Source organism: Grampus griseus (assembly GCF_964374135.1).
Source record: "Grampus griseus genome assembly, chromosome: X".
NCBI lineage: Eukaryota > Metazoa > Chordata > Mammalia > Artiodactyla > Delphinidae > Grampus > Grampus griseus.
Genome location: NC_138999.1, coordinates 112,775,777 through 112,790,668, shown reverse-complemented (window position 1 = coordinate 112,790,668; position 14,892 = coordinate 112,775,777). Strand labels below are relative to the sequence as shown.

At 40.3% G+C, this 14,892-nt stretch overlaps 1 protein-coding gene across 2 annotated transcripts in view; it reads left to right on the top strand.

Moving 5' to 3' along the window:
- FRMD7 (FERM domain containing 7) overlaps positions 1–14,892 on the top strand; it is a gene marked incomplete at both ends in the record, with an annotated part of 55,054 nt that extends 40,162 nt beyond the window's left edge. For both annotated transcript variants that reach the window (XM_082680866.1, XM_082680865.1), the window contains 7 exons: positions 3,515–3,629; positions 3,849–3,996; positions 8,791–8,886; positions 10,259–10,422; positions 11,747–11,815; positions 12,158–12,233; positions 13,843–14,892. In XM_082680866.1, the coding sequence (XP_082536992.1) occupies positions 3,515–3,629; positions 3,849–3,996; positions 8,791–8,886; positions 10,259–10,422; positions 11,747–11,815; positions 12,158–12,233; positions 13,843–14,892 (1,718 nt within the window). The remainder of the gene's footprint in view (positions 1–3,514; positions 3,630–3,848; positions 3,997–8,790; positions 8,887–10,258; positions 10,423–11,746; positions 11,816–12,157; positions 12,234–13,842) is intronic.

Genomic DNA, 14,892 nt, shown 5'->3' with positions numbered 1-14,892 from the left:
TGTGTGTGTGTGTGTGTTTAATTTATTTTTTAAAACAGCTCTATTGTGGTATAATGTGCATACCATAAAATTCACTCATTTTAAGTCTGTAACTCAATGGTTTTTAGTAAATTTACAGAGTTGTGCAACCATTACCACAACCCAGTTTTCAAACATTTCCATCATGCCAAAAGAGCGCTCTCATGCCCATTGGCAGTCACTCAACCACTAATTTAATTTCTGTTTCTATAGATTTGCCTTTTCTGGACATTTCATGTAATAGGAATGATAAAATATGTGGTCTTTTGTATCTGGCTTTTTTCATTCAACACAATGTTTTTGAAATTCATGCAAGTTGTAACATGAATCACAGCAGTTTGTTCCTTTCTATTGCTGAGTAGTATTCCATTTTATGGGTATACCACATTTTATTTATCTATTTACTTGGCCAGGGACATTTGGATTGTTTCCAGTTTAGCTATTATGAATAATGTTATGAATATTCATGTACAAGTCTTTGTGTGGACACATGTTTTCATCACTCTTTTGTAGATTTCCAGGAATGTAATTGTTTTGTCTTAAGGTAAATTTGTGTTTAACATTTTAAGAAACTGACAAACTGTTCACCAAATTGTTACAATAAAACCAGAAATGTATGAGGTTTCCAATTTCTCCACATCTTCACTAAAATTTGGTATTGTCTATCTTTGTGATTATGGTCATTCTAGTGCAATGAATCTCATTGCAATTATAATTAGCATTTTCCTAATGACTAATGATGTTGAGCACCTTCTCATCTGTTTATTAACCATTCCTATGTTTTCTTTGGTAAAATGCGTATTCAAATTTTTGCCAATTTTAAAATGGGTTGTCTTATCGAATTTTAAGAGAGTTTTATATATTCTTATTAAAAATCCTTTATGAGATGTATAATTTGTGAAATTTTCTTCCAATCTGTGGCTTGACTTTTCATTTTCTTTGTGTGTGTGTGTGCTCTTTTTTTAAAATTGAAGTATTGTTGATTTACAATGTTGTGTTAGTTTCAGGTGTACAGCAAGTGATTTATATATATATATATATATATATATAGACTGACTGACTAGAATCACCAGTAGAATGTTGGATAGAAGTGGCAAGAGCAGACATCCCTGTCTTGTCCCTGGTCTTAGGGGAAAGCACTCAGTTTCTCACCATTTAGTATTATTATGATGTTAGCTGTAGGTTTTCCAACTTTATCAGGTTGAAGAAGTTCCCTTCAATTTTTTTGTTTGTTGAATGTTTTTACCATGAATTGGTGTTGGATTTTGCCCAATGTTTTTTCTGCATCTATTGATATGATAATGTATTTTTTGTCCTTTATTCTATTAACATAGCATATTACATTAATTAACCTTCACGTGTTGAACTGATCTTGCACTCCTGGGATAAATCCCACTTGGTCATGATGTATAATTCTTTTTTATATGTTGCTGGATTCAGTTTACTAGTATTTTGTTGAGGATTTTTGCCTCTGTATTCATGAGAGATATTAATCTGCAGTTTTCTTGTGATGTCTGTGTCTGATTTTGGTATCAGAGTAATACTGGCCTCATGAACGAGTTGGTAAGTGTTCCTTACTCTATTTTCTGGAAGAGTTTGTGAAAAATTGGTATTTGTATCTTATCTGAATATTTGATAGCATTAACTAGTGAAACCATATGGGTGGGCCTGATTACGTTTTTTTGGTTTTTTTGGTTTTTTTTTTTTTTTTTTTGCGTTACGCGGGCCTCTCACTGCTGTGGCCTCTCCCGCTGCGGAGCACAGGCTCCGGACGCACAGGCTCAGCGGCCATGGCCCACGGGCCCAGCCGCCCCGCGGCATGTGGGATCTTCCCGGACCGGGGCACGAACCCGCCTCCCCTGCATCGGCAGGCGGACTCTCAACCACTGCGCCACCAGGGAAGCCACTGATTAAGTTTTAATGAGATTTGTACATTTATCAATTTGGGAAAAAAATAAATAGATAAAAGAGCCATTGATTTGGTCTTTTTAAAAAAGCTTGTTATATAAAGATTTTCATTCTAATGTGGTTTTGAAATATATAAATACACTTCACCTATCTAAAAATGAGCATGCCATCTGTCTAAAACACAATAGAAAACCAAGCCAAAAGAGAAAATAACTTTCTAGTACTCAAAACTGATGCCCCCATGTCCATGAATTTTACTCAGTAGGAGAGCACCACATGATTCCATGGAGTCTATTTACTCTTATAATTCATAAAATGCGAACAGGTTTGGATATCTGCATTCCCCTTTTTTCATGTTAAAATGTGAATTTTAATTGTAAAAATTGTTTTGGGTGCCCATTTTATGGTAGATTAGAAGTCACAATTTGGAACCAAGTAGAGACTTCTTCAGGGGAAGTCAATGACCAGGAAGTGATTCCTATTAATCTGACAGAGAGGGAAAAGGCATAATAATGATAAAGAACACACAAGAATTCAAAAATCAAAACAGTTTCAAGCCATTTACTGTAGGGGCAGATAATCCTATATACCTCAATTGCCTTTGTAGGCACAGTGCTATTATAACAATAAATTGGATATATCTAGAATAGATTATGAGCAGGGATAAACTTCCAGTGATTTGGAAAAGTGAGAATAATTTCCAGAATTATTCACCGACTGGGGATTCCATATAGCAGGGTTTTACTAGATTCCCAATGTACAGAGTGATGAATGGCTGTGACTGGCTTGCATTGGAGTTGGCATTTGTATTCTCCTTTCTTAATAATGCCTGATCAAGGCAGAGGGAGGTTAGGGGGCTGAATTAGTTTGCTAGGGCTACCATAACACAATACAACAGACTAGGTGACTTAAAGGACAGAAATTTATTTTCTCACACTTCTGGAGGCTAGACATCCAAGATTGAAGTGTCAGCAGGTTTGGTTTCTTCTGAGGTCTCTCTCATTGGCTTGCAGATAGCTGCCTTCCTGATGAGTCCTCACCCAGTCTTTCCTCTGTGTACCTGCATTCCTGGTGCCTGGTGTCCAAATTTCCTCTTCTTATAAGGATACCAATCAGATTGGATTAGGGCCCACTCTACTGCCTCATTTTTAAAATAATCACTCCTTTATAGGCCTTGTCTCTAAACACAGTCACATTCTGAGGTACTGAGGGTTAGGACTTCAATATATGAATTTGAGAGGGAGGTCACAGTTCAACTCATAACAGGGACTGATCAGAAGTAGAAGAGATCATCAACAGAATGTGGGAGAAGAAAATAAGAAAATATTCATCTATGATCCTGGAGCCTTTAAGACCTACACTGTGTCTGTGACTTCATAACAACCCACTGCTTCTTATTTGAAGAAGAACCAGTTAGGTCCTCCCCCACCACCCATATCCTGAAACAAATATACATATATTCAGGAGGTCTAGGGCTGCACTGGCTGCAAAGAAAGGGCTGTTTGGGGGAGGTCAGAGGGTCTGCTGGGTGCTCCACTGCTTAACTCATCAATGGTAATGTAAAAAATGTCACTTTACTGTCATGCAGCAGAACTGGGAGACTTTCATGAAGAAACAGATAGGAAATATTTGGCACAAACCCGGTACTTACCGAACCAAGACGATTTAGAGAGCAAGATCGTGCACTTCCATCAGAAGCACATGTAAGTACTTTCCCTGGCATCTGCTTCCGCCTGTTCTGCTGGCAGGGAAGACCGAAGCTGAGGACAGACTCTTAAAAGCAAGCCTTTAAGTCAGAGAAACTTCAGGCTCAAGAAAACACTGAGTTCCTCTTCGAGCTCTCGGGGTAGAGGTGTCATTCTTTTTTTTTAGGCGTCATTCTTGCTGCATTTATTAGGCTCATAAATTCTTTCCCTTTGCAGTGGCAGGAGCCCAGCTGAAGCTGACATTCTGCTACTGGACATAGCGAGGAAGCTGGATATGTACGGCATCAGGCCGCACCCTGCCAGTGATGGTGAAGGGATGCAGATCCAACTGGCTGTTGCTCACATGGGCGTACTGGTGTTACGGGTAACAGCTCTTTTCCTTTAAAGTCTTCAGTTTTGGGTGTTATCTTGGCTCAAACTTGAATGTCCATTCTCAAGGTGACCCCACCCCTCAGTCTTACCACCAGCAAGGAAAGGAGGCAGTGCTTGGAAGAGTTTAGGGTAAGTCTCCTTCCCTTGATGTCCTTTGCTTCCATTTGCAGTCTGGAGCTGACTGTTTTGATTCTCAGGAGCTCACACATTAGATCAGGCCAGCATGGTGAAGAGATGAAGTCAAGAGGCTCTTTGGAACTTTTAGACCCTAAATAAGAATACAGGTTTTTGGCATCCTAAAAGCTTAGGCTGTGAAATAAAGTGCATTCAGCCTGTCCAAATCCACCAGAAACAACCTGAAGGGTTGTTCTCATTCAGTTAGCAGTTTTGTTGGAGGTGCCCAGTGCCAGCTAGTAGGGAATTAGTGCCCAACCCTGAAAGCAATGGTTGATGTTTACTGACTCATCCTTTTCCCAGGACTCTGTTTTCCATAGAGGGCTCTCTCCATCACCATTAATCCTCACTCCTTGGAATGTGGCCAGAACATATTTTTCAACAGTTTTTCAGTCTTTTTGGACTTCTTATATCTGTGAGCATTCAATGAATTTAGATCCAAGTTAAGGTTTAAGAAGCTTCAGAATGATAGGCAGATACCTAGACAGGTTTTGGAATGAATCACCTGTGACAAAGAAAGGGGTGGCTTCAGACCCACTGACCCCCAGGACCGAATTAGAGCACTGAAATAAGTCACAAAGCAGATCAGGTACAGACTTGGCAACAAGAATCTTAACCTTCTAATTTATGTGGTTATAAACTTTACAGCATGAGAGCCACACTGATGGACAAAAGACCCAATGGATCACAGGCACACCTGTTCACCCAGGAGGGAATTTTTACCCAGTCCACTCAAACCCTGATTCTTTTTTATTTTTATTTTTTTTTAGATAAGCAACAAAGATATGTTATACAGCTCAGGGAAATATATCCATTATCTTGTAATAACTTTTTAAAATTTTATATTGGAGTATAGTTCATCAACAATGTTGTGTTAGTTTCAGGTATACAGCAAAGTGATTCAGTTATACATATACATGTATCTATTCTTTTTTTATTAATCTTTTAAAACATCTTTACTGGAGTATAATTGCTTTATGATGGTGTGTTAGTTTCTGTTTTATAACAAAGTGAATCAGCTATACATATACATATATCTCCATATCTCCTCCCTCTTGAGTCTCCCTCCCACCCTCCCTATCCCATCCCTCTAGGTGGTCACAAAGCACGGAGGTGATCTCCCTGTGCTATGTGGCTGCTTCCCACCAGTTATCTATTTTACATTTGGTAGTATATATAAGTCCATGTCACTCTCTCACTTCACCCCACCTTCCCCTTCCCCTTCCCCGTGTCCTCAAGTCGATTCTCTATGTCTGCGTCTTTATTCCTGTCCTGCCCCTAGGTTCTTCAGAACATTTTTCTTCTTTTTTTAGATTCCATATATATGTGTTAGCATACAGTATTTGTTTTTCTCTTTCTGACTTACTTCACTCTGTATGACAGACTCTAGATCCATCCGTTTCACTACAAATAACTCAATTTTGTTTCTTTTAATGGCTGAGTAATATTCCATTGTATATATGTGCCACATGTTCTTTATCCATTCATCTATCGATGGACACTTAGGTTGCTTCCATGTCCTGGCTATTGTAAATAGTGCTGCAATGAACATTTTGGTATATGGCTCTATTTGAATTATGGTTTTCTCAGGGTATATGCCCAGTAGTGGGATTGCTGGGTCATATGGTAGTTCTATTTTTAGTTTTTTAAGGAATTTCCATACTGTTCTCCATAGTGGCTGTATCAGTTTACACTCCCACCAACAGTGTAAGAGGGTTCCCTTTTCTCCACACCCTCTCCAGCATTTATTGTTTGTAGATGTTTTGATGATGGCCATTCTGACTGGTGTGAGATGATATCTCATTGTAGTTTTGATTTGCATTTCTCTAATGATTAGTGATATTGATCATCCTTTCATGTGTTTGTTGGCACTCTGTATATCTTCTTTGGAGAAATTTCTATTTATGTCTTCTGCCCATTTTTGGATTGGGTTGTTTGTTCTCTTGATATCGAGCTGCATGAGCTGCTTGTAAATTTTGGAGATTAATCCTTTGTCAGTTGCTTCGTTTGCAAATATTTTCTCCCATTCTGAGGGTTGTCTTTTCATCTTGTTTATGTTTCCCTTTGCTGTGCAAAAGCTTTGAAGTTTTATTAGGTCCCGTTTGTTTGTTTTTATTTCCATTTCTCTAGGAGGTGGGTCAAAAAGGATCTTGCTGTGATTTATGTCATAGAGTGTTCTGCCTATGTTTTCCTCTAAGAGTTTGATAGTGTCTGGCCTTACATTTAGGTCTTTAATCCATTTTGAGTTTATTTTTGTGTATGGTGTTAGAGAGTGTTCTAATTTCATTCTTTTACATGTAGCTGTCCAGTTTTCTGAGCACCACTTATTGAAGAGGCTGTCTTTTCTCCATTGTATATTCTTGCCTCCTTTATCAAAAATAAGGTGACCATAAGTGTGTGGGTTTATCTCTAGGCTTTCTATCCTGTTCCATTGATCTATATTTCTGTTTTTGTGCCAGTACCATACTGTCTTGATTACTGTACCTTTGTAGTATAGTCTGAAGTCCAGGAGCCTGCCTCCTCCAGCTCCATTTTTCTTTCTCAAGATTGCTTTCATGTATCTATTCTTGCTAACCCTGATTCTTGCTATTTCCTATTGCATGAGAGAAAATGGGAAGGGTATGAGAGCAAGACCGTCATGTTAGTTGTGATCTCTTTCATTGTGAATACTTCTGTGGACAGTTGGGAACAATACAGATGGTCTATTTTGTCCTACCTGAAATCCAGTCAAAGAGTATTTATGTATTGAGTACCCTCTATCTGTTCTTCATTGTACTATTCTTTCTTTAACAAAAAACAGCTTTATTGAGCTATAATTTGCATAACATAAAAGTCATCTGTTTTAATGGTACAATTCAATGAGTTTGAGTATATTTATAGTTGGGCAGCAATCCATTCATCCTTCTATCAGTATACTTATTGTACATCCACTCTGTGCCAGGTACTAGAGCTGCAGAGATAAACAGGCATGACCCTGACTTAAATTCTAATAGGAACTTAAATTCCAGTAGGAGGAAGACAGACAATTAAACAAGTAATTATAAACAAATGTGATGTGCTTTGTGCTAGAGGAAGCACAGGATGCTAAGGTAACACATGTGAAAGGAACTTAACATTTAAGTAAGACCTGAGGAAATTAACCAGACCAATGGGATATGATTGCCTGATGAAGGAGGGTGTTCCAGGGAAAGGGCACACAGGCAAAGGCCCTGAGAAGGATAAAGGATGACATAATCAAGAAACTAACATTAAGCATGACATATGGCTCCTGTCATTACGATAGTCACAATTTATTTTGAAAGACCAGAGAAATAACGATCAATATCAGACAATGAGTAATCAAAAGCTAATCTATCACATTTACTTTAGTTGCAGAAGTAGTATACCCAACAAAATAATGTGGTTACCTGTAGACAGTGGTTAGATGGGGACAGAGGTAGAAGTGACAGTGGTGGGCGTGAGACTTCTCAATATATTTATTTTTGTGCCCCCTTTGATTTTTGGACTATGTGAACAAACAAACAAACAAACAAGAGAGTTAAACTGTTTGAGTAGTCCAGGAGAGCTAAAGGAGCTCAGAGGAGTTAGAAATGGGTGTAGGCTATGGCAATGATATGGAATATCCTAGAGAAGGTGCTAGTCATTCTGGGTAAGGAGAATGAGGAGACCTATGGGAGGGAAGGTACAGAGTAGGATGGAAAGGTGTTTTCTGGGAGCAGTGAGATCAAAGTTATAGTCAATATAGTTGGGGCAAAAAAATCAAGCCAAAAGAGTTTAGAGTTGTTGTAGGTGGTGCAGAGCTATTGAAGGGGTTTGAGTAAATGAGTGGCAGAATAAATGGGATTTTTTTTAAAAGCAGTTGAATTTGGAAACATGGGAAGGGGGTGAGATTAGAGGAGCTATTGCAGTTCAGGTTTCCCCTGCTATTTGAAAGTAGAGCAGTCCTATGAAACCTTTCCTAGCTGAAAGAGTGTAAAGTGAAGAAGCATTACCTGAGGACACATTTTGCTAATGGGTGCACAAAATAAATCGAGATAAAGTACCGATGTACAGTTCAAAGCTATGGTGGTTTGATGCTGAGCTGCCGAGCAGAGTGTAGTTCCTGGGGAAGGAGCTTAAGAGGTGCCACTCTCACTGCTCAGGGTGTGTGCTGGCTCTATAACAGCTCACTGCAAAACAAATGCTGATTTTTATTTTCTCCTTTTTTGGAGTAAAATCAAAAATCCTCTTTGGATTTCTTTCAGTTAGCAAAAACTTGTAATAATGTGGGTCTTTCGTCAAAGCGAAGTAAAAGCGAAGTGGCATAAAGTGAACTTTCGAAAAGTGGGGTATACCCGGATACCTGCAATCTTTTTCTACTGTGATCCCCTATCCTGGTTAGAAACTTTTCCCAGGCATGCCCCTTCTTACTTGCATTTCAGAGCAGGCTTGTGTCCCACCTGGAATGCCTTCTTTGGCCATAGCTTCTATCTAGTACAACTGGATCAGTCTGTGCAAGAGATAGATCAAGGATAGTCCTGTTCATGAAGTGCATTTTCCAACAGGTTTGCATTGTCTTACAAACCAGCTTGTGCTGAAATTCATCCTGAAATTTGCATGTGTTTCATCATAGGGAAATACAAAGATAAATACTTTCAACTGGGCTAAAATCCGCAAGTTGAGTTTTAAGAGAAAACATTTTCTCATCAAACTTCATGCCAACATCTTGGTAAGTAGCTTTTGAATAACTTCTTTTACTTTCTACTCACTTGAGATTTCTTGGTTGTTTCTGCAAATGGTTTGATTGTGAGTGATGAAATCTGCCTGGCCCTGACCAATAATATTCTCCCTCTTTTGCCTCTACATAAATAAACCAGAGCTTTAGTCATATTTTTACTAAAGGCAAAACACTAAGAAATCCTATTGGCAGTTCAAAATGAATAAAGTAATAGGAAAATGGGGTGGCTGGGATGAAAGACAAGTCTCCTTAGAAACCATTTTTCAGGGATTTGGTAAGTCAAATGAAAGAGCCCAGATCTAAGACTGTGGACATATTAATTCAACGTTATTTGCTTCCTTTTATAAAGCATTTTCATCTTCTTTCCTTAAGCAAAAATAATTGAACACGTACTACATGCCAAATAATTGAATACCTACTCTTTCCCAAAGCAGGATGTGGGGAGTGGGTATATATTAAGCAAAAGAAGCAACTATTGGGCAAGGCTGCATTGTACAGGGTGGGACAAAGGGGCTAGAAAGAATTTTTTATGACTATAAAGGAAATTAAAAATATGTATCAACTACATTTTTGACCTACAGATAATTCAGTAGTTTGGGCTTCATTCTCTGAACCTTAGCCTTAGATAAAAGTGTTCATTTGAGCAGTTCAGAAGATTGAATCCAGTGCGAAGCTTGTGACTAATCCCAGGGCTGCATACAGGGACCTGGAGAGGAATGAGAGAAGGGGAGCAGCAAAGTGGACTGCACACGTGCATGGGCAAATGGGGGTATATAGTGAGTCAGGAGATGGGGCAACCTTGCACTTTAGGTCTGGAAGACTAAGCTCCCCTACAGCCGATTAGAATACGCTAAATGAGCAACACAGAGCATCATAGAACAAGGCAGCATAAAGAGGGAGAATGTTTCTAGCTGGTGTGTTAAAAAGACTCATGTATATACAATCATCCTATAAAGCCTACCATTTGTAGGAAAGATCTCCTCCTCCCTCCCCTTTTCCTGTTGGTCATTTATAACTTCTTGTCACTTTGAAAGGATGTCCTTTGATGTTCATTTTAACCTAATTTACAACTTCATAAATATGTTCCTGGCAGAGAAGAGGGGGTAAAAAAGCGTGTGAGGTGAGGAGGGTGTGCAGAGCAAGATTTGCTTCTTAGAGAAGGTTCTGTTTTTGAGCAGTGGCCCTGTCTGTTCCTTGGAAGTTTGCCAATCATTTGGTTTCAGTAGGTGTGAAGCCAAAGGGAGCCAAGTGGAAAATCAGAAGCTGGATGGGCCCCTGGACCAATAGTTTAGAAGGCGTTGGGATTTGAAGGTCTTTGATATTCTTGAAGGATGTTTTGCTTGATGGAAATTGGTTTATACAGGTGTTGTGCAAGGATACCTTGGAGTTCACCATGGCCAGCCGAGATGCCTGCAAGGCTTTCTGGAAGACTTGTGTGGAGTACCATGCTTTCTTCAGACTTTCTGAAGAGCCCAAATCAAAGCCTAAAACCCTACTCTGCAGCAAGGGTTCCAGTTTCCGCTACAGGTAATTAAATATTGCACACAGGCAAACTAAACACACAACTTCTTTTCAATAGCATGGAAGGCAGTAGGAGGAGCTTGAATTCTAGAAGCAATAAAGAATCCATTTCAATCACATAAAGGATGATACCCTTTACTGCTCATTCTCTGTGTGACTCATTAAGTCAATATTTCCTAACAGGGAGGTAGGGGCAGGTGTACACCCCACTTAAGAGGTTAGATCAGAATTTCTGCAAGGATAAGGGGGCATATGCCGTTTGAGAAAACGTAGTCAATGAACCTACTGTTTTCCTTACGTGCAACTTACATGCTAGCCATAGGAAGGACAGCTCAACAACATCCTTTTGGTGGTGGTTAGGGAAAAGATAGGGTGAGAAGGCACTGCAGGGGCTAAGGGATTTGAGAGGTTGAACAATATTGTAGTGGAGGCTCCTTACTACACGTTAACACCTTGGAGGAAAGGAAGCGAGGTCAAAATAAGAACTTGTTTTTACTTGATCCCACCAGCCTAGGAGTTCTTTGGAAGACGCTTTCAAACTCTTAGCTAAGATAAAAAATTCGAATCCAGTGCTTCCTGTGAAGGATTTTTTCAAGTAGTAGAAGCCTGCCCCAGTAAAAAGTGAGATTTTTACAACGTACATATTTTTATGGACTCTTTCCAAAATGTATTCTACAAATCCCTGCCTTTTTAAACAGATGATACTGAGGATATTTGTCCCTTTTCTTAATGACCTATTATAAACATCACTTATTTATCCTCTGCTGGCAGCTGTAGTGCAGTGGCAGCCTCAGGGCGGGGGAGGCATGTCAGACCCTGCACCACAGTGATAAATGGCCCAGACTTTTTGGATTTTATTATGTTAGTGATTTCTTTTTTGGCTCTTGTGTTTCTCCCAGCAATCAGCTGGCTTTCTTTGCTAGTGTATGTCTGACTGGAGCAACCTTCTTCTACTGTTTAGTTAGCTGTTTTTCTCCTGTCATGGATTGCGAGACCAGACAAATAGCCTCATTAGAAACTATGTGTAAATTTGGAGGAAGGGGAAAGGCCTTTAAAGGAAAGTATATTAGTTTTCAAGGCCAGAATTTGTAACTGCTATATAGCGCTGTTCAGAAGCATTTAAAACTTTCTGGGTTCTGAATAGTTGAGGTTGCTCTGCCAGATCCTCAGGTAAATGGGTGTATTATTAATGGGATGGTCAGAGATTCACGACATATGTCATTCATCCAGAATCTTTCGATTTCAACAATAAATGACACTTTTGAGTTTTAGTTAGCCTACTGGGTTACAAAGAGCATTCATAAAATTGTTTATCTTGATTTTATAATAGCGGAAGAACCCAAAGGCAACTTTTGGAATATGGGAAAAAGGGGAGGTTGAAGAGCTTGCCATTTGAAAGGTACATGGTTTTGTTTCTCTTTGTCACGTTGATTTTTTCTTTTTTAACATCTTTATTGGAGTATAATTGCTTTACAATGGTGTGTTAGTTTCTGCTTAATAACAAAGTGAATCAGTTATACATATACATATGTTCCCATATCACTTCCCTCCTGCGTCTCCCTCCCTCTCACCCTCCCTATCCCACCCCTCTAGGTGGTCACAAAGCACCGAGCTGCTCTCCCTGTGTTATGTGGCTGCTTCCCACTTGTCACATTGATTTTTAAGTTGAATTTAGAGATTTATAGGGATCCTGTACTCTCATGAAGACTATTTCAATTCCTTCTCTGTTTGGGGATTTCAGGAAACATTACCCATCTCAGTACCATGAACGACAGTGCAGGTCCTCACCAGACCTCCTCTATGATGTGTCAAAACAAGTAAGGTTTTTGAAAATTCCTTCTTCTTTATATAAATGTAATACATGCACATTTCAAATGCTTCCAGGAATTAATTCTGCCAGAATCTCCCAGTATGTAAAAAGGTTACTCTGGTCAAGTTGCGTTAGCCTCCTGGGGAGGTCTGTCAACTCAGTCTCCAGCCAATAGAAGAACATTGGGTAAACTGGTGTGTGTGCCTTATAGACTGGAAAGATCTGGCACGTCGTTAAATTGCAACCTGTATTTCTAACATCTTGCAAAATGCAGATCCAAACGAATTTCTATGGCTTTGTATTTTTAAAACTAAAAGCTACTTTTGTACCTATGAAAATCTTAAGGCTTAGAAGAAGCTATAAGGTCTTGGGTTAAGTTTTTTTTTTAAATAAATAAATTTAGGGCTTCCCTGGTAGCGCAGTAGTTGAGAGTCCACCTGCCGATGCAGGGGACATGGGTTCATGCCCCGGGCCGGGAAGATCCCACATGCCGCAGAGCAGCTGGCCCCGTGAGCCATGGCCGCTGAGCCTGCGCGTCCGGAGCCTATGCTCCGCAACGGGAGAGGCCACAACAGTGAGAGCCCCGTGTACCACAAAAATAAAATTTAAAAAAGTAACTTTAAAAATAAATCAATAAATTTATTTATGGCTGCGTTGGGTCTTCGTTGCTGCGCGTGGGCTTTCTCTAGTTGTGGCGAGCGGGGCCTACTCTTCGTTGTGGTGCGTGGGCTTCTCATTGCGGTGGCTCCTCTTGTTGCAGAGCACAGGCTCTAGGAGCGCAGGCTTCAGTAGTTGTGTCACGCAGGCTCAGTAGTTGTGGCACACCGGCTTAGCTGCTCCGCAGCATGTGGGATCTCCCCGGACCAGGGCTTGAACCCGTGTCTCCTGCATTGGCAGGCGGATTTTTAACCCCTGCACCACCAGGGAAGTCCCTTGGGTCAAGGTTTTAAAGTACTTTTGCTATGTAATTTTGTTAAGAACAAAGTACTATTCTCCTGGAACTGTGAGATGATGGCTTCATTTGAGTTTTATAGTATGAACCATTGCTCTCTCTTGAAAAAAATTAATTAGAGGTCTCATAAACTCTGTCTTCATTCAAGTCAGAGGCAATTTTTATCTGAAAGGCATCACAGAGGTATAATGCTGGAAGGTACCATCTATTGATTGACCATCTCATGCCATTTACAGCCCTCCTCCCCACCATTTTACAGAAAATAGGGAGGAGGCTGGAACAGGGAGGTTAGGAGACTTGCCTAAGGTCACACAGCAAATAAAGGCAGAGCCAGGACCAAAAGGCAGAACTCCTAGCTCATGAATACAGCTACTTAACCATACTGCTTGAAGTACGATGCTGGCTCAAGTAGATAGAGAATGCGGAGGCTGGGAGTGTGATGGTGTTGAGAAAGGAAAGTGTCGTGTATTTTTCAGCACATAAATTGGGATGTGGTACAAGTTATTACCTTTTATGTATCTATTTATCAACCCTGGCATAGAACATGGGTTGAAAGGCCTTTGTGAAAAACTACCTTTGAAAATTCAAGGCTGATTTAGATCCCTGCCCCCACCCCAACCAAATGGTTTTTTCCTTCTTTCACCAACATGTTCTTTCTCTCAAGGTGGAAGATTTGAGACTAGCCTATGGCAGTGGGTACTACCGAAATGTGAATGGAGTGCACGCCTCTGAGCCTGTGCTGGACAGCAGGAGGAGAAACTCTGCAGTGGAGGTGACCTTTGCAGCCGAGCTGGAGCATTCCAAACCAGAGGCAGAGCCCACATCATTACATCAGTCCCAGAGCAGTTCCTCGTTCCCTTTTATTTATACAGACCCTGTCTTTACCACCGACCCCGATCCTGACTACTTTGAGGAAAGGAGTCCTCTAAGCTCCTTCCAAACAAGCTGTAAGTTTGCTGACAATCACACGAGCACATCTTCTGCCCTTATAAGCAAAGTGAGTCCAGCAAGGCAGCTAACTTACACAGATGTGCCCTATATTCCTTGTACTGGTCAGCAGGTTATTATGCTTCCCCAAGTCTTCTTTTATGTGGACAGACCACCCCAGGTGCCCAGACAGTCTCCAATCATGGCAGAGGAAAGGGAAAGGCCAGACAGCTGTCTACAGCCTACCGCAATGAAGCCAGCCAAAAGAAGCCCAAGGAACCTCAGAATGAAGAGCTTTCAGAAAGACTTTCAAGAACTCCATGAAGCTATGGCCCAAACTACTGGCAGGGGCAACCTCAATGTAGATCTAGAAGAGGAAGATCCAAATTTAGAAGATGCATTTGCATATAACATTCAAGAGCCAACCCCTAAACGGTCCCAGAGCCAATCAGACATGAAAACTATCCGTTTTCCTTTTGGATCAGAATTTAGACCTTTAGGGCCTTGTCCTGCTCTGAGTCGTAAAGCTGACCTGTTTACATATGTGTTTGCAGAGCAGGAGTTTCCAACAGTTTTAGTGGATCAGGGAGCAACAGAAGGGTATGTAGCTAGTGAATCCAGTGATTCTGAATCAGAGATTCTTAAACCAGACTACTACTCTTTGTATGACAAAGGAATAAGTTCACCCACGGCCAGAATCCGCTTGTCTTCTGGTAGCCTACAGTTAGATGAAAAAGATGAAGATGTCTCTTTCAATACATCAAGTGCTGAAGATACGACTTTGTGA